At 39.6% G+C, this 18,216-nt stretch overlaps 2 protein-coding genes across 4 annotated transcripts in view; both read right to left on the reverse strand.

Annotated features, from left to right (window-relative positions):
* The window catches only part of POGLUT3 (protein O-glucosyltransferase 3), a 56,282-nt gene extending 48,571 nt beyond the window's left edge, over positions 1 to 7,711 (reverse strand). Inside the window, exons 1-2 of the mRNA XM_061203894.1 lie at positions 7,566 to 7,711; positions 1,199 to 1,244 (exon numbers count right to left, since the gene is read on the reverse strand). The gene's annotated coding sequence lies outside the window, so the exon portion shown is untranslated. The remainder of the gene's footprint in view (positions 1 to 1,198; positions 1,245 to 7,565) is intronic.
* The window catches only part of EXPH5 (exophilin 5), a 72,879-nt gene that overhangs the window by 16,714 nt on the left and 37,949 nt on the right, over positions 1 to 18,216 (reverse strand). For 2 of the 3 annotated variants that reach the window (XM_061203889.1, XM_061203891.1), the window contains exons 2-4: positions 10,666 to 10,826; positions 8,583 to 8,745; positions 1,199 to 1,244 (exon numbers count right to left, since the gene is read on the reverse strand). In XM_061203889.1, the coding sequence (XP_061059872.1) occupies positions 1,199 to 1,244; positions 8,583 to 8,745; positions 10,666 to 10,826 (370 nt within the window). The remainder of the gene's footprint in view (positions 1 to 1,198; positions 1,245 to 8,582; positions 8,746 to 10,665; positions 10,827 to 18,216) is intronic. The other variant, XM_061203890.1, reaches the window with a different exon arrangement.

Genomic DNA, 18,216 nt, shown 5'->3' on the forward strand with positions numbered 1-18,216 from the left:
CTCAGTTTCTTCATCTTTAAATGGGAATAATAATAGTACCTACTTCATAGATTACCTCTGGGGATTAAATGAAGTGACCCATGTCAAGTACCTGGATGATAGCAAGTTCTCCATCAGAATGTAGCAGTTGCTGCTGCTGGCGTCATGGCTGGGGCTCAAGCATATAAAGGAGAGAGATAGGGCTCAATGTTTTCTAGAAAGAAGTAGCATTACTCTGAAGAAGAAAGGAGGCTCACTTTTGTTTGTGAAGTAAAGACCTCTGTTTATATGCACTCCTCACCAGAATTCTATCCTATGCTTTTTGAAAAAAGAAGAGAGAGAAAGGTAGATATTAGTACTAAGGGTCATCAATTGAGAAATGCCTCTACCTTTCTCCTGCACTCTTAGGTACCTTCCAAAACTCCATCTTTCTTTCATCTCCAAACCATATGAGTTACACAGGAAGACACAAGTGTGTGTAGATCAAAAGTCATGACAGCAAAAAAGTAAGAAACAGAAAACTTAAAGCTTCTCAATCTTATAAGCATGTGAACACAGAGATGATAAATTTAAATTTTAAGCCCTTTAAGTGGAGGTCCTGTTGGGTCAGTCCCCTCATGTGAACCTGTTCTGTCCAAATGCACCTCACCTATCAGTGGCTTCCTCTTTGAATACAAATGATGATCTTGCCCAGAATAGGTCTAGTGCAGACCCACACTGGTTTGAAGTTTATTTGGAAATTTTCAAAGCTGGTCTCCATTGATTTTGACAGACTCAAACTGAACTCTCCCCTCTTTACATTCCCTGCCCAAATACAGCCTACCCCAAACCTTCAGCAGACTTGCCTGCAGCTTGCTACAGTTTGCATGCCCCAAATTGCAATTCCTCTGCTATTCCCAAATAAATTCTTCCTCTGTCCAACATTTTAGGGCTGTACAGGACTGACACGTGGTAAAATATCAGAGATGCTAACGATGGTCTCTGTGGACACACAATGGCCTCACTCCTCCTGGCAGAGCCTGCTGTTTGAGTATTTTAGTACCACAGCCAACTGGAAACCGATCACAGCTGGGAAACTTTGAACTCTGTAGGAGAAATCTAAGCTTCTCAAGGAAATTTCAAACTGCGCCAATGAGAATTCTATTTAAGTAGGTAGCCAATCAGGAATTACATTAATTCTGAGTTCTTCAGCATAACCTTTAGTTCTTTGGTTACTTACCAAAGCAGTTCCCCTCACAGACACAGGAGGTATGTGGTCGTCATATCTGTGAAAAGAATTTGAAATAACTTCTTTGAAGAAGTGCCTAACTTTTGGAAAATCAATAGCATGTTTGCTATTATATCTTGATATCTTGAGAAGATATATTTCTGATGCTTAGTAGGGAGACATTTCTTAGCGCACTGTTGAAAAATCTTTCAGAAACATTTTCCTATTCTTGCTTAGGATAAATTTTTTACATCTTTGTCACTCAGGTAGCCAAGAAAAATTACATAATAGTGGATTTGTACTTGAACATAGCATGAAGACTTAATTACAAAAACAGTTATATTTGTTGAGTGTTTACTGTGTGTCAGGCAGTATTCTCATGCTCTATAGGCATGTTATCTCATTTAAATACATCACTCTTGTCAAGTGGATACTATGACAACTCTCATTTTACAGATCAGAGAAGTTAGAAGACACTGTACAAGGTACCTAGTGGCTGAGCTCAGAGCCGGCCACAGGCTGACTGAATCTAGAGCTCTCATTCTTGATCAGTATGGCACACAGACTTTTCTTGTAAATGGGAAACAGATTTTCTGCTTCTGTACATTTTTATTTTAAAGAGAGAGTAAGTCAGAACCAGACTCAACAATTCTTAAGGGAATTTTTAAAAAAGCAAACCTTATAAAGATGACTTCAGGATGCTTATTTTTATAAATATGCCTTATTTATTATGAAATCATCTTGAAGGAGAACAATTATGCTTTTGCTATTTATGTTGCTTCTCTAAAATTCAGTAGAAGGTGAAAAATTTTAAAGACATAGGTCCAAAATTGAGATAAATTTGGATTTTTTAAAATCTATAATCCTATGCCAGGGTGTGCTGCCTGAATTGCAGCTTAAGAGTTAATAGACCATAATGACTGAGAGCTCTTGTATGAAATCAAGTCCTCTCCTTCGCTAAGAGAACAGCAAGATGGAATCAAGAATCAAACAAACTGAGACTCTAGGTCAGATCAATTGAAAGTGGCAAGATGCAGGTTTCCTTCATTCAAACTCCTAGTTGCTTCATGGTTCTTGAAAGTTGAGCATAAAACCTGGGAGGCCAAACAATTTTATATTTAAAAGATACCAACATGTATTTTATAGTTTAGCTCAAAATTTAAACAGAAATTAAAATTAATATGGATTCTTTTCATATTATTATGAAATACCAGCTCGATACTAATAATATTTAGAAGTTAAAATACTGTTTTTATTCATATGCTTCCTTTTCACACAACTTTATTGAGCCTGCAAGCCTTCTACACGCTAGGCACTATTCTGAGTGCTTTGGAGGAAGTAAATATGCCTGAGATAGAGACCCTGTTCTCTGAGACGCTTTATGATAGGAAAGATTAGATACATAATGAGGCAAAGTGCAAGCCACAATGTGAAAAGGACAATCCAGAGGCTTAGGTAAAATATGCTGAAAATGCAGAGGGGCCGGTGAGCACTTGCAGAGATGAACCGGGAAGGCAACAGGGAGAGAAGGTGGTGGTTGAACAGGTATGAGAGGAAAAGAACAGCAGGAGCACAAGCCTGAGATGTGAGAGAGTAAGGGAGGCCGGGAACTGGCAAGTAATTCAATTTGCCTGGAGCCAAGAGGAGGTCCAGATTGTGAAGATTCTTTCCGGAGCCCTGTGGAGCTGCCGGCTTCATGGTGTCCCTGTTCAGCTCAACACTCTTATCAGCTTGTCAGGCCCCTGGTCTGATTTGGAGTGAAGGGAGCAAGGGCAAGAATCAGTTTCTGAGGGTAGCAGGTGGCACAATTGGGACAGAGTGTCACCGAGTGGGAGGGTGTGCTGTGAGTGGGAGGATGCATGCTCCCTGACAGTGTGCAAGGTCGTGTGGATTTAGGTTGCAGGCAGGGTATAGGACTCAGGAGGCTTGGAGGCCCAGAGTCTCCACGGTCACTTCCAGGCCCGCCTTCAAGTTAATTTATGTTTCTGATATGGAAGGCTTTCACTTGTAGAGTAAATAAAAACAGCAGTGCAATCACAAAAGCTATGCTGGTCAAAGTCCTCTGGACTTGGTGATTTCAAGAGATAGAAAGCTATCTCATCTGCATTTGCTTACAAGTCCTACTGAGCCATACCTTAAAGATCTCTCACATATATTCCCACTTCACCAGCTATAGGTAGAGCAGTTTCTCAGCCTTGGTACTACTGGCATTTCTTCAGTGTAGTGGTTTGTCACATGCATTATATGATGTTTAGCAACATCTCTGACCCCTACCCACTAGATGCCAACAGCACCCACCCTTCAGTTATGAAAAGCAGAAATGTCTTTAGACATTGTCAAATGGCTTTCGGGGTGCAAAATTGCCCCTGCTTGAGAACCACTGTGCTAAAGTGATTTTTCTAAAATGAAAATCTCATTATGTCACGTCTCTGTTTAATGAAAAAATATATATACAATATGCATATGCACACACGCATGAAATACACCAAAATAATTCGTGTTTGTCCAGGTCAGTGGGTGGGGGGTGATTTTATCTGTTTTATATATATATATATATATAAATATAAAATAAAGGAATACATATACATATATAATACATATAATAAGGAAAAGAATGGTATTATTAGAAAAAGTGATTAAGGGCTCCCTGCTGTCTACAGGATCAAGTCCAAGCTCCTTAGCATTGCATGTATAAGGTTCCTATGCTCTGGCCTTTGCCAGCTACTCCCACCCCACCTCTTATCAGTCTCGCCTTATACTTGGTCACTGAACCTCAATGACCTAGATGAGTTCTTGCTTTTTTCCAGTCTCTGCATCTTTGCTGTATCATTCTTTCTGCCCAGCGCAACCTCCTAACTCTTAATTGCCTAGCTCAGTCCTATGTGTCCTTCAGAAATTGGCTCTCTTTTTCCAGGAATGCTTCTGTATCCTACAGTCTGAATTAACTGCTTCTCCTATAATGTTCTCATGGCAGGAATACCATGCACCCACCACAGCACTCACCATATAATACCATAATCATCAGTGTACTCAGCTGTCACCGAGGCTGTCACTCAGAGGTCATCCTTGTGTGTTTTCTAAAGAGCATCGCTTCTTCAAGATCCTTACTGTCATTTGCCAGAAAACTGCCATAATGAATATACGAATAAATCCATGATGATCGTGCTGTGATCGGCACTTCCTAGAGTTCTGCCCAACCATACGCAGTCATCTGGTGTTCCCTACTAGATTCTAAAGTCCTCCAGGTGGGGACTTTGCCTTATTTTCACGATTTTATCTCCAGCACTAAACACAGTATCTGATCCAGAGTAGGACTTTGATAAATAAATGAAAGAGAAGCTATCACCTCAGCTATTAGTACCATGCCAGGAATTCTGATGGCCCTTGCCATAATGGGGGTAGGAAGCTCTGCCGCCATGGCTCCCAAACCTGGATGAGCATCCGAATATCCTAGGGAATTAAAAATAAATAAAGTGCCCCACTTCAGGCCTGAATCAGAATCTCAAGGCTGGGGCCTGGTTATCTGTCATTATTTTAAAATGCTGATGAAATTCTAATAATGATCAACCAGATCATCTGGGAACCACTCCCTTTGTCTTGCTTCTCCCTCCTGTAACCACAATCCTACTGTTTATCTGTGGACACCACACCTGGGATCACTGAAGGAGAATTTCCAAAGAAGGATTTTGCTTACTCTGATCTCTCCTTTGATCTAGGTGTCTTACATTCCTGTGTCCTCCAACTGAAGCCTAGTCACTTAGCAGGAAAAAGGAAGGCAGCATAGTAGGACATTTGGAAAGAGAGAAAAAGGAAGAGGGAGAGAGAGAGAGACAGACAGACAGAAAACAGAATCCAGGGAAAACAATAATCTGCCTTTTAAACTTTCCAAAATAGCATTTGATCTTTTGCTTATGTAAACTGGACTGCCTAGGCTGTGTACACCCTATGATAGATCAGGCAAATTTGGGCACCCACCAAAACTCTGCATCCTCAGGTAAAAAAATCATCCGAAAGGAACAGGGTAGTGGGCAGGCATACCCTCGCTCCAGGAGAGCAGCTGTCACTCTATAATCACAGCTGTGTGGTGAGTACTTACTGTATGCTATACACTGTGATGGTCCTCAAAGGAAAGAAGCCAACTTAAATTTAACTGTACATGTTACTCATGAGTTTTATGAACTAGTTCCCTTGTACTTCCACTTTGCCCTAGTCCTTGGGACTACAACAAAGGAAAGGGTAGAGGGGAAAACAATCAACATCTCTAAAATCACCCTCATGAACTGGTGGCACATGGCTTCATAGCTTTAAGAATGTGTGTAGACATGAAGGGGCCCCTTTGCAGGGACGACTTCATTGTGGAGTGTGCTGGTGCATGGAACAGAGGGTGGCACATCACCTATTCACAGTGAGGGGTGCATCAGTGGAATAACCGGGGGCCTGGAATAAGAAAAAGTAACTGTAGATACTGCTGGGCAGCCAGGAAGGCTGCATTTATAAGCTCATGATATACACTATCAGGTACTTGCTGAACTACGTGGAGGCGATGGAGTTACTGAAATTCTGTGGCGGGGACTGAGCACCATATCTCAGGCAATAAACACCCCAAAACAAGACACAAGGAAACATAACTTACAGGGAAATATTAGGAGAAAGATACACAATCCAGTCAGCCCTCAGTGTCCACAGGTTCTGCGGATTCAACTAATCGCGGATGGAACCCTGGTTGGCTGAATCTGTGGCTATGGAGGGCTAACTGTACATTTTGCATAAGATACTTGAGCACCTGTGGGTTTTGGTATCCGCAGGAGGTTCCCAGAACCAATCCCCCGCAGATACCAAGGTACAATTGTATATGTATGTTTTCTTGAATTTTTGGCTAGCAATAAATGAATTAAAACATGAATGGAAAATTTTCTTTGTTCCTGGGGTTGTGGTAGAGTCGTAGAGAGTACGGTTCAATCATTTACAAATAGGATTAAAATAATAATGGGATAATTTGGGAAGTACATAAATTTGGGAGGAGAAACTTCAGTAGTCATATTTGAATCAGAAATAGCAAAACTTTTTGCCTTTTTATTAATTAATGAAGTCACTGTGTTCCCATGGCTTCCTAGGGGTTGGCTTTCTTTCTGTGTTTTGCAGAAGAACCTCTTAAACTGCTTTGCTGACTTGTTCTCCAGAGGACAGAGTGTGACAAAGTCGAGTCCTGATGGCTTCAGCAAGTAGAAACCTGCCTCGCACAGGATGACTGTGCTCCCCTCTGGGGCTCTTTGTCACTTCCTCCCACTGCGCTTATAGGCAAGGAGGAGCTCCTGAACCAGAGTCTGTATGCTGAAGCTTGACTCTGTATTTTGAAGAAAATCAGAACTGCCGAAGGAAAAAAGCTCTACTTAAGAATAAAGGCGCGATAATGAGAGGCCTGCGCACCGTGATGAAGAGTGGCCTCCACTTGCCACAACTAGAGAAAGCCCTGGCACAGAAACGAAGACCCAACATAGCCATAACTAAATAAATAAAAATTAAAAACTTAAAAAAAATAAATAAATAAACCTTAGAGTAAAAAAAAAAAAAAAAAAAAAGAATAAAGGGCCCCTCGGAACGTATGACACACAATTTATAGTCCTACCATAGTGCTACGCTCCCTTAAAAACACCCTTCCGTCAGCACACACATTCACGTTCAGGATTTAGATCCAGATATTTAGGTCACGTTCATATTTAAAAATAAAAAGGTCATGTTTTCATGTTTTATCTTCTGAAACCTATTAGGAGCACAAAACAGTGCCTTCATTACATTCTGCACCAGCACAATTATTCCCGCTTATGGTTTGAACATAAAATGTATTTAAAGATGGCAAATTCTGAAAACTGTAACACACACACGTGCTTAAAGGATAAAATTTGTTTCATTTTTGTATCCTGTGTTTGTCTGGCTAAAAGACAGCTACAAGTCATTGTGATATTTAAGAAGAACAATTGCTAAACAGAATTTTGCAAGAGTTTCATTTTTTTCAATTTGGTCTATAACTAAAATACATGAGACCCAGAATGAAGATTATAGATCTTTCATCTTCTTTGATCCACTTTGGCAGCAATTTACAATATGAGCTTGGAAATAACTTGTCAATAGAGTTAACAGTTTCCTCAACTTCTCCTAGTTTACTAATGTTAGATTGTTCAGCTACAATAAAACTCTGCCGTGAAGAAAATTACCTAAAACACAAATGACATCATAAGCCTCAGCCACACTACACATTAGGAATATTTCTTTTCTCCTTAAAAATAATATTTCCTATAAAGGAAATACTCCTCAATTTTTAATTCCCAAATGAGAGAATTACTAGTGTTTAAAACATTTTTTACAAAGAAAAGCAACTCACCTATTTGAAGAGTATTTCCTCGTAAGTGACTCTGGTAGAAACAATCACATAAATCTACATTTTGTTCGGCTCTTCACTATTTCATCAAAGACAAAAACAGCCTCAGGTGAAAGCTGGAAGCAAAAACCTTCCATTCCCCCAAGAGCTCCTCTATGAGTCAGGAGCCTCATTGCATGCTTCACCAAGCTGCTTGCTGCCTGTTGTTTTTCAGCAAGAGTGACCTCCAACACCTTTTATTTAGAGCTGCAATGCACTCTTAATGGCACTCATGGAACACATCATGTGCCAAGCCAACACCTTAAGAGGGTGGGAAGCTTTCCAACCAGGAAGACATGCTGAAAATATTTAGCAGTCAGCAAATTGCATGTAAGCAAAGCCTTGCTTGTTTTTCACAAAACAATCCAACAACGAAATGAGTCAAGATGAACTGATTTACACAGTTCTCAACTGGGAACCATCTGGAACAATACCTCCACTGCTCTCAGAGCTTCCCCTCCTTCACCTTAAGTTTAAATTCCAAGCAACTACAGAAGAATGGCTGTCCTCAATATTTTTAATGATGGTAATATATTTTTTCTCCATTTCATAATTCAGTTTTTCTCTACTCTTTGCTCATCTCATTTATGCTCATTTACTCTTTATACTGCAATTCTCCTGACACACATACTCCCCAAGTAAGGAGTAGTTTCAATTTAAATGTATCTTCCTGACCAGGGCAAAGACCAGGCTCTTGGAGAGTGGAGAAACTGTCAATAATTATTTCTCAACATTTAATCCATCATTCACCATGTCCACCTCTTGAGACCTGTGCAGTTGGTTAGAAGTTGGATTTCAGATGAGCCCAGTTTCAAAGTTTCATAAGGACTTTGTCCCTTTGAGGGCTCAGCCCTATTTCCTTTGTTACTATCTGAAATTAAATTCTAAGAACAAACATTAAACATTCTGAACACAAAACAGGCTGGTGGGCTCTGGTATCAGATAACTAACGAGCTGTCACAGGAGCTGAGTTTAACTCACCCTTTCTCTCCCAGTGGTTGAAGCTTTAAAGTCTCCTTTCTGGATTTTCTGAATGAGAGCAGGGAAGCAAATGATGATCTGAAGCTCAGCCGAGAAGGAACGGATGTTGGGTTTCTTTGATTAGGTATATTTTTAGATCTTGATGTTTGTAATTCCATAGGATCTAAAAGAAAATTGTAAAAATTTTGCATGATTAATATTTCCAGGTAAATACTCTTGGAGAACTAACACCCCCACCCGTGCAGTCTGGGAACGCAGGCATCCCCACGTGAAGACTTCGGGACTAGGGGGCGCCCTGTGCCTCTTGGTTCTGCTGAGCGGAGGAGCCTCACTAAGAGTGGGGGAGTCTGGGCTTCCCTGGTGGCGCAGTGGTTGAGAATCTGCCTGCCAATGCAGGGCACACGGGTTCGAGCCCTGGTCTGGGAAGATCCCACATGCCACGGAGCAACTGGGCCCGTGAGCCACAATTACTGAGCCTGCGTGTCTGGAGTCTGTGCTCTGCAACAAGAGAGGCCGCGATAGTGAGAGGCCCGCGCACCGCGATGAAGAGTGGCCCCCGCTTGCCACAACTAGAAGAAAGCCCTTGCACAGAAATGAAGACCCAACACAGCCATAAATAAATAAATAAAAATTAAAAAAAAAAAAAAAGAGTGGGGAGTCTTTCAGTAGGTGCTGGGGCCTGCAGCTCTGCAGGACGTCCTTCCCCTCCTACCAGCTGGGACACTTTCTCAATGTGTTTTCCCCACGGCAATCCAAAGCCAAAGGTAGTGCGTTAGGGACCTCATTCGGTTCGCCTGCTGCTCTTAACTACCTTATCCTTCAGAAATTTTTATTTTGATGCTTTAAAAACATGGTGATAGACTACGTGACTTTTCATATCAGAGAAAGTAAAGGAAAAGGAAATTAAGCCCTTTAGAGTGCCCCTTATTCCCATTAAAATCTCTGTGCATATGTATTTGCTACATATACGGTTTATATGTGGGTATGCATGTAATATAAATATGTATAATATATATGTATAGATAATATATGATATTATATATGAGTATTACAAATTCTAAGGCACGCTCAACATATACCAATTCCATCATGCTGTAATACTTTTGGACATGCTGAGTTTTTAAATGAGGAATTCAGGGTAAGGGGAAATTCATCATGGTATGTATGGGGTTAATCTAAAAATCTGAATTGTGAACTTTTTAGATAGATTTCTTTTTTATGGGAGTTGCAAAATATTTCCAATATATAAGTTTAGATATATTGTTACATGTTTCTCAATGTTACTAATGTTAGTAACATATAACAAAAGCAGTCAATGTGACTCTATCAGTAGAGAGATACTTTACACTGTTTTACTATTTAAAATTTCTAATGCACTTTCTTATTCTCAAATAGTCCTGAGAAAGCAGTTTTTATTATCCTCATTTACAGATTAAAAAATAAGCGATTGATTGGTGAAGGTAAGAGACATGCTGGTAGTCACAAAGTTAGAATGTCCAAGGAAGGCATTTGTTTGAGCTCATTTATGGGGTTTAAGTTACCAAAGTACCAGAAGGGTGGCAGCTTCTCTACCACCTTCCCCCTCCTAACCCCCCTCATTTCCTGTTCTCCTTTCCCTCCCCTCCTCTGTCTCCCCGTCATTGTGCATCATCATCTCATTTATTTACATGCTTACTGTGTTAGAGTTCAGTACTTTATACGTATTATTTTATTTAATTCTCACAACCACCCTGTGAGGTAGGTATTATCATACCCATTTAAAGATGAGAAAATTGAGGCTTATAGAGGATAACAATAAGTAATTTGAACAGAGTCACATGAATTCTGATAGAATAGAGAATATAGAGACAGAGTGAAGATTTGAATCCAGGCCCTTTTTGATACTGATGCCTGTGTTCTTAACCACTGTGCTACCTTGCCTGACTCTAAAAACATACCCTCAAGACAGTACAGTACATTTTCAGTTCACTCTTTTTATTGTGAATTTTGCCCCTTATGATTTAAAAATAGTCCTAAACATGGATTGGTTAAATTGGAGATCCCACTGAGCCCTTATCTACAATGAGGTGCCCTAAGGTCTCACCATTTTCTGCCATCCCCTTTCTCAGTCTGTATGTAACTGGTTGTTTTAACATTTGGCTAACATCTGTTTCATTGCAAAACTTTTTCCTTTGAACTTCTTCAAACCATTCACCAGTTACTCCTTGAAGCCATCTGATATCCCTCTTTGTCTTCTGGAGTTTGCTGAAATAAAACAAAAATATCAATGCATGCTTTAAATTTCTTCACATGAAGTGCAAACTCATGTGATGGGTCAAACTTTACCTAGTGGAGGAGTTGCATAAACTATAAGTCCAGGGGAAAAATTGGCTCTAGTCGGAGTTTTCTCTTCACCACCATGGATGTATTTTGGCTGTTATCATCTAAGTTCGATGACAATCTAAAAGTGTCTGCTAGTAGTTGAAATAATCAAGTTTCTGAGGACAACGTGGGTTGAGCATTGTGCAAAACTGACCTAATAATGCAACTGAATGATAGATATTTTAATGACATGGGGAAACTAGAATATTCTAGTTCTGATTACTCATTCATTCATTCGTTAACGATTAGATGTTTATTGAGCAATGTTTATGTAACAGGTCCCATGTAGGCAATGGGGATTCAACGGTGAATATAACAGATAGGGTCCTTACTTGCTCATTCAGTAGTCAAAGAGAAAAGCTTACATGCAGAAAAGAAATTGTTGAATGTAATGGTCTTAGATAATGGAATTCGTTAAACACACAAACACAAAAGCCCATGAATGAGGACATGACTAATGCTCGGTAGTAAGGGCAGTGTGCTTTGAGATGGATAGGAAAGGTCATCCAAAGCACAAATGTGTCTGACCCACACTTCCAGAATGCCAGAACTGAAATTCTGCCATTATTTCTTTTTCCTTCTCCCCTGCCCTTACCTGCTTAGTCTTCTTTCAAATGAAAATGATGCTCTAAGTCCTTAGTTAAATCATCGTTGTGATTTTTTTTTTTTTTTTTAAAGCAGATCATTTGCTGCATTTCAGGAGGACCCTAGAACTGTTTGGAAATGAGAGAATATTTAATCCAGAGAGAGACTGCCCTGGACTGAGGCAAATAAAGCAGAAAGGGGAGTCTGAAGAACATAATGACAAATTTCATCAAGTGGTCAGCTTGACAAAGCTCTGATGAAAAAGCCAGGCTTGTTGTTGGGCCCCAAGCTCGAGAAGTTCTGCTGTTTTGGAAAGAATTTCACATGACTCCGCAGTTGCCCTTTATCCAGGGTGCTCTGTGAAGCACAAGTGTTAGAGAGTTTGTATTCCTAAGAAAGTGGTGAGCAAGACAGCTGCAGAATGGCTAATTTGGGGTTAAGGGCAATGAACTGTGATGGGTGCAAGTCAGGCTCCTGCTTGGGGCTATGATACTGTCATTTTATAAAATAATCAAGAGGGAAGCCAGAGGCCATCCTGCCCAGACTTGCATTTTGAAAAGCACTACGCAGTAGTCATCATGTCTAGTCCACATAATTTGCATTGGTGCCTCCCATTTTGCCATTGCCATCCCTCTGACACCTGGTCACTCCTGTCTCTACTGCTACTATTCTTACTAACAGACTAAAAGACCACAGGTACCTGCTTCTAACCAGTACTGGCTGCCTCCAACTTATTACTACCTCATTTATTAATGTCATATATATATATATATATATATATATATATATATATATATATATTTTTTTTTTTGCCACACCTCGCAGCTTGCAGGATCTTAGTTTCCCAACCAGGCATCGAACCCGGGCCCCAGGCAGTGAAAGTGCTGAGCCCTAACCACTGGACCTCCAGGAAATTCCCTAATGTCCCACATTTGTACATGACCTCTAGTTCCTCAGAAACCCTTCCAAATTATCAGACCCCAACATTCAGCAGCATCCCTGCCCACTTCTCAACACATCCTTCTCATTTCAGAGGACAGTCAAGCTACCCGACTTAGGAACTCTCTAATAAACGTAACTTTATTGTTTTTTTCTAAAGCCTCCATATAACATTGACTCTCTTTTAAAATAATCACACTTCATTTAATTTCATCTCAAGCACTCATTCCACACTTGCACTCAAATCCATCACTGCCTGTTTCTTTTTAACATCTGGCCAATGAAGTCAGAAATCTGTACCTCTGTGTGAATACTCAGTGTGAATTCTACTCCAGGACATGTATCTTAAAGAAATATCCTCCCGCTCCCCACCCCCCTGCAAAGTACATTAATTTAACTGAACATTATGCAGTTGCTAAAAATAATTACTCAGGCAATGTAGCATGTGACATAACATGAAGCAGAAAAAACAAAGTACAACATTTTATCTATGCTTATAGCTATGTGAAAATGATGCACCCATTTAGACACACTAGGGAAAAAAATCAAACACCTGGTCTCTTAGAATAGAGTAATTACAGGTATCAATTCCACTTTTAATTTTTGTAAAATTATGTTTATTCGATAAGTACAATATATTTTTCTTTTTAATGTGAGTTTTTATTTATATTATCATTTTACATTATAATGTTTCTTGTAGATAGAGAAAAAATCAGTCGTATTTTCACAATCCTAATGCAATCAGTATTGCCCTTTTGATGTGATCTTTTCCTCTGCACTTTTCACATGGTTGTAATAAAATGTATTAAATATATATTTGTGGAAAGCCTCCTGCAGAGAAGATGCAGGGATACAATGGCAAGCAGAGCTGATATAGCTACTATCCTAGAGAGCTTACCGCCTAATGAGAGAGACAGATATGAGTCCAATAATTATACAAATATAAGATAACAAAAAGTGGTAAGTATGATTTCTTCATTCAACACATGTTTGAACTCTGGGCAAAGAGCAGTGAACAAGTCAAGTCCTTGCCCTCATGGAATTTACATTCTGCTGGGGTAGGAGTGGGGGCAAACAATAAAAAATTAAACAGGTGTTATGAGAGCATATAACAAGGGGCCCTGCTTATATGAGGCAGAAGCAAATATTTCCCTAAGAAGATGACATACGGCCTGAAGGATGAAGGATAAAGCAAAAGGTAGCAGGTAGACAGTTCTGGGAGAGAGCTTTCCAGGCGGAGGGGTAGCAGCTATAGAGTAAGTGCCCCCAAGGCAAGAAGCAAGGAGCTGAAACGAGGCCGGCCTGGCTGGGATGTGGCGGTGGAGAAGACTAACTGAAGGGGAGAGCAGAAAGGCAGCTGCTAGATCATGCAACACTGGGCCTTGGGTTAAGCAGTTGGACCTTTAGTCCTGGAGCAACGAGAAAGCATTGATGACTGGGCAGGAGCATGACACATCAGATTTGTACTTTTAAAAGATCAACCTAGGCTAAAAAGCCTCTGCACAGCAAAGGAACGCAACAAAATGAAAAGGCAACCTACTGAATGGGAGAAAGTATTTGCAAATCATATTATCTGATGAGGGGTTAATTATCCAAATATATAAATAACTCATAAAACTCAATGGCAAAAAAGCAAATTATCTGATTTGGGCAGAGGATCTGAATAGACATTTTTCCAAAGAAGACAGACAGATGGCCAACAGGCACATGAAAAGATACTCAATATCACTAATTATCAGGGAAATGCAAATAAAACCACAATGAGCTATCACTTCATACCTGTCAGAATGGCTATTATCAAAAAGACAAGAAATAACATGTTAGCAAAGATGTGGAGAAAAGGGACCTCTCATACACTGTTTGTGGGAATGCAGTTTGGTGCAGTCACTATGGAGAACAGTATGGAGGTTCCTTAAAAAAACTAAAAATAGAACCACCATATGACCCAGCAATCCCACTACTGGGTATTTATCTGAAGAAAATGAGAACACTAATTCGAAAACATATGTGCACTCCTGTATTCACTGCAGCATTATTTTCAATAGCCAAGATATGGATACAACCTAAGTGTCCATCAATGAATGAATGGATAAAGAAGATGTGGCTTTATACATACATATATATAATGGAATACTATTCAGCCATAAAAAGAAAGAAATCTTGCCATTTGCGACAACATGGATGGACCTTGAGGGCATTATGCTAAGTAAAATAAGTCAGAGAAAGACAAATACCATATGACCTCACTTATATGTGAAATTTAAACAACAAAAACAAGTTGATAGATACAGAGAACAGATTGGTGATTGCCAGAGGTGCGGGGGGTGGGGGGTGTGTGTGACAGAAATGGGACAAATGGGTAAAGGGGGTCAAAAGGTACAAAATTCCAGTTATAAAATAATTAAGTCATGGGGATGTAATGTACAGCATAGTGACAATAGTTAATAACACTGCATTGAATATTTCAAAGTTGCTAAGAGAGTAGAGATCTTAAAAGTCCTCATCACAAGAAAAAAAGTTTGTAACTATGTGTGGTGACGGATTTTAACTAGACTTATTGTGGTGATCATTTCACAATATATACAAATATTGAATCATTATCTTGTACCCCTGAAACTAATGTTGTAAAATTAAAAAAAGTTTTTAAAATTAGATAATAATGTCAATTATACCTCAATAAATTTTTTTTACAAAAGATCATCCTAGCAGCAGGTGGAGAAAAGATTCCAGTGGGGAACAAGGGAGAGTGGTCAGGGTACTTATAGGGTGTAGGAGAGAGAGAGGTGTTTGCTTGGACATGGATGGTGGTGATGAAACGGAATAAAAGTAGAAAGTATTCAGAGCTACTTAGTGGGTGAAATTGTCCACCAAATGATTAAATGACTTTAGAGGGTTAGGGACAGAGACATATCAAGGAAGATTCCTCAATTCCTAATTTCCATAGGTGCATAGAAGATGCCATTCATTCACACAATGCATGTATAATCTTCAAAAAGGTTATATATAAGACACCTTCAACATTACTTATCTTTGGAGCAATCATTAAATATTTGCATAATATTCAAACTACTAGGATTTCCATAATTTATTTACTATTCCTCTGGTGCAGAACATTGTGATTTTCCCTTATAAGTATTGCTTAATGAACATCACTGCACATTTTCTATTTTTACAGTGCCCCTGACAGATGCTGAAGTAGGATTATAGGACCAAAGAGTCAAAATGTTTTTGTGACTCTTTATATCACTACCAAAGTGCTTCTCAAAATGGCTGTAGCAATATTACTCATGCCAGCAATGTACAAGACTGCCAGTGGGCATCCTTGGAAGACTAAATATTATTATTTTGAGTATTTTTATTTTCTGAATTTAATACTTGCAAGGTACATGTTTAGAATTGTGGGCGGCTATTTTTTCTTTTAAGAATTTTTGTTTTCTCTTCTTAAAAAAAATGCTACATTTCTTTGATAAGTGAAGTTTGAACACTTTCCCATACATCCGTTTACTAATCATATGTTGTGTTTTGGCAATTGTACATTTTATAAATTTATAAATCAATGCCTCAGAGATTTTCACTGGAATGTGGCATGTTTAATAAAAATATGAACTATTTTTCTTATTTGCTTTAGTTATTTCCCCCAGGTTTCTTCTATTCTGATTAAATTTTGAATGTTGAGCCATATAAACTTCATTCTGAGTAGAGTAGATTAAAACAAAATTAATCTATAGTTTATGCTAATATTTGTCTCCTGAAGACAATGAGAAATGAAATGTGGATAGTGGTTATACGTAGATACGTGAAAGGGCAAGATTTTGAAGAAATCCAGTGGCTTTTAAAGCAGAAGTATTCCAAGGTTGGCAGGGAAGTGGGTGAACATGTACAGCCAAGAGTGAGAAAATTCAAGGGTAAGGTAGTAAAAAATGGCATTGTGTTTACGTATTACTAAATAAGTAAACATAAATAGTTCTGGCCCTTGAAGTAAGGATAACCCAGGAAGGGAAACTATGAATGACATAAAAGTCTGCTCTAGGCATCAGTAATTTACCGCCTTAAGCTTTATATACCCATAAGCCCTGTGCACTATAAAATACAGTCTGTATACTTATAATGGTTGACTGAGCTTCTTGTACTAAAAGGAGCACACCAATTGTAAAACCAGTGGTTTAGACTCATTTATTTACTTAAAAAATAAAACATCAAATTAGTTCAACATTAGCAAAAAAGAAAAAAGAAAACCTGAACATAAAGCAGGGGTATCTTGATGTGTGAAACTTAAAAAGACAATATTTTAAGTTTCAGCTAGCCTTCGTCTGAGAGAGATAACATTTGCTTGCAAATGGAGTTGAACCAAGTTCATGGCCAGCCTGTACAGGGCTCTTCCTCATCTATTTTGGATTGTTATGTATTCAGCCAGTCATTTAGAGCACACAGTCCACTTTATACCCAAGAGAATAACCTCCAGGTTACAAAGGACATACAACATATATATAGACAAATCACCAGTACACAGATTATTTGCTTCATTAGTGCAGCTTGACTCAACATATCACAAGGGACTGCTGTCTATACATGTAACTTGTTCTACCCCTAGGCTGATTAACTTGATTAAACTAAATCAGGTCTTTTCTTGCTGGGCTGTAATCCCAGCCCTCTGCTCCAAGTCAAAATGCTCTTTCTTCATTCACAGGAATCTTAGTCTGCTGTGTGCTGTCTTTTTCCATTCTAGCACCTGCTGAATGAGTCTGTCCTCTGAGGTTCCTCCTTCTATGTTAAATTTCTTTTCCTTTGTTTTCCATCCTTGAGTAATGAACCCATCTCCCCATCTTCCTTGTACTCCCCCACTGTGCCCTTGCCGACCTTTGCTACTCACTTTTCTTTGTCCACCTTTTTCTGAGCAGGTCTCTGTCCTCATCTCTATTTTTTTTTCTTTTTTTAAAAAATTTTATTTATTTATTTATTTATTTATTTATTTATTTATTTATGGCTGTGTTGGGTCTTCGTTTCTGTGCGAGGGCTTTCTCTAGTTGCGGCAAGTGGGGGCCACTCTTCATCGCGGTGCGCGGGCCTCTCACCATCGCGGCCTCTCCTGTTGTGGAGCACAGGCTCCAGACGCACAGGCTCAGTAGTTGTGGCTCATGGGCCTAGTTGCTCCACGGCATATGGGATCTTCCCAGACTAGGGCTCGAACCCGTGTCCCCTGCATTGGCAGGCAGATTCTCAACCACTGCGCCACCAGGGAAGCCCCTCATCTCTATTTTGATGACTAATTATGCACTAACCATTGAGAATGTGCTCAGTAAATGATACACAGTTGTCTCTTTATCTTCCAGTCTTTGGCCCCACTTGTCTGCTCCCTGAGAGCCAAACTCTGGCCTGTTCTTGAGCTGCCATCAGATAGTAGAAAGAGCACTGAATGAGGGTCAGGTTCTAGCTGGTGATCTTGGCCAAATATTTTACTCTCTTGGCTTTGTTTTTCTCACCTGTGAAAGAGAGTTAAATGACACGGTAGGTTGTTTACAAAGCAGGCGTCCATGGTTCCTTTCATGGCAGAAGGTATACTCCTTCTTGGAGTGACTTTGTCCCTCCTCTGCCCCCTTCAATCTGGGCTGGCCTTGTGCTTGCTTAGACCAATTGAAAATGATAAAGTGAGATTGTGAGGCTTCTGAGCCTAGGCCTCAAGAAGTCTTGCAGCTTCTGCCCTCTCCCTCTCGGAATCTTGATTCTCTGGTCTGAAGAAGCCCGGGCTAGC

The sequence above is a fragment of the Eubalaena glacialis genome, chromosome 10 (genome assembly GCF_028564815.1).
Source record: "Eubalaena glacialis isolate mEubGla1 chromosome 10, mEubGla1.1.hap2.+ XY, whole genome shotgun sequence".
NCBI classification, from domain to species: Eukaryota; Metazoa; Chordata; class Mammalia; order Artiodactyla; family Balaenidae; genus Eubalaena; species Eubalaena glacialis.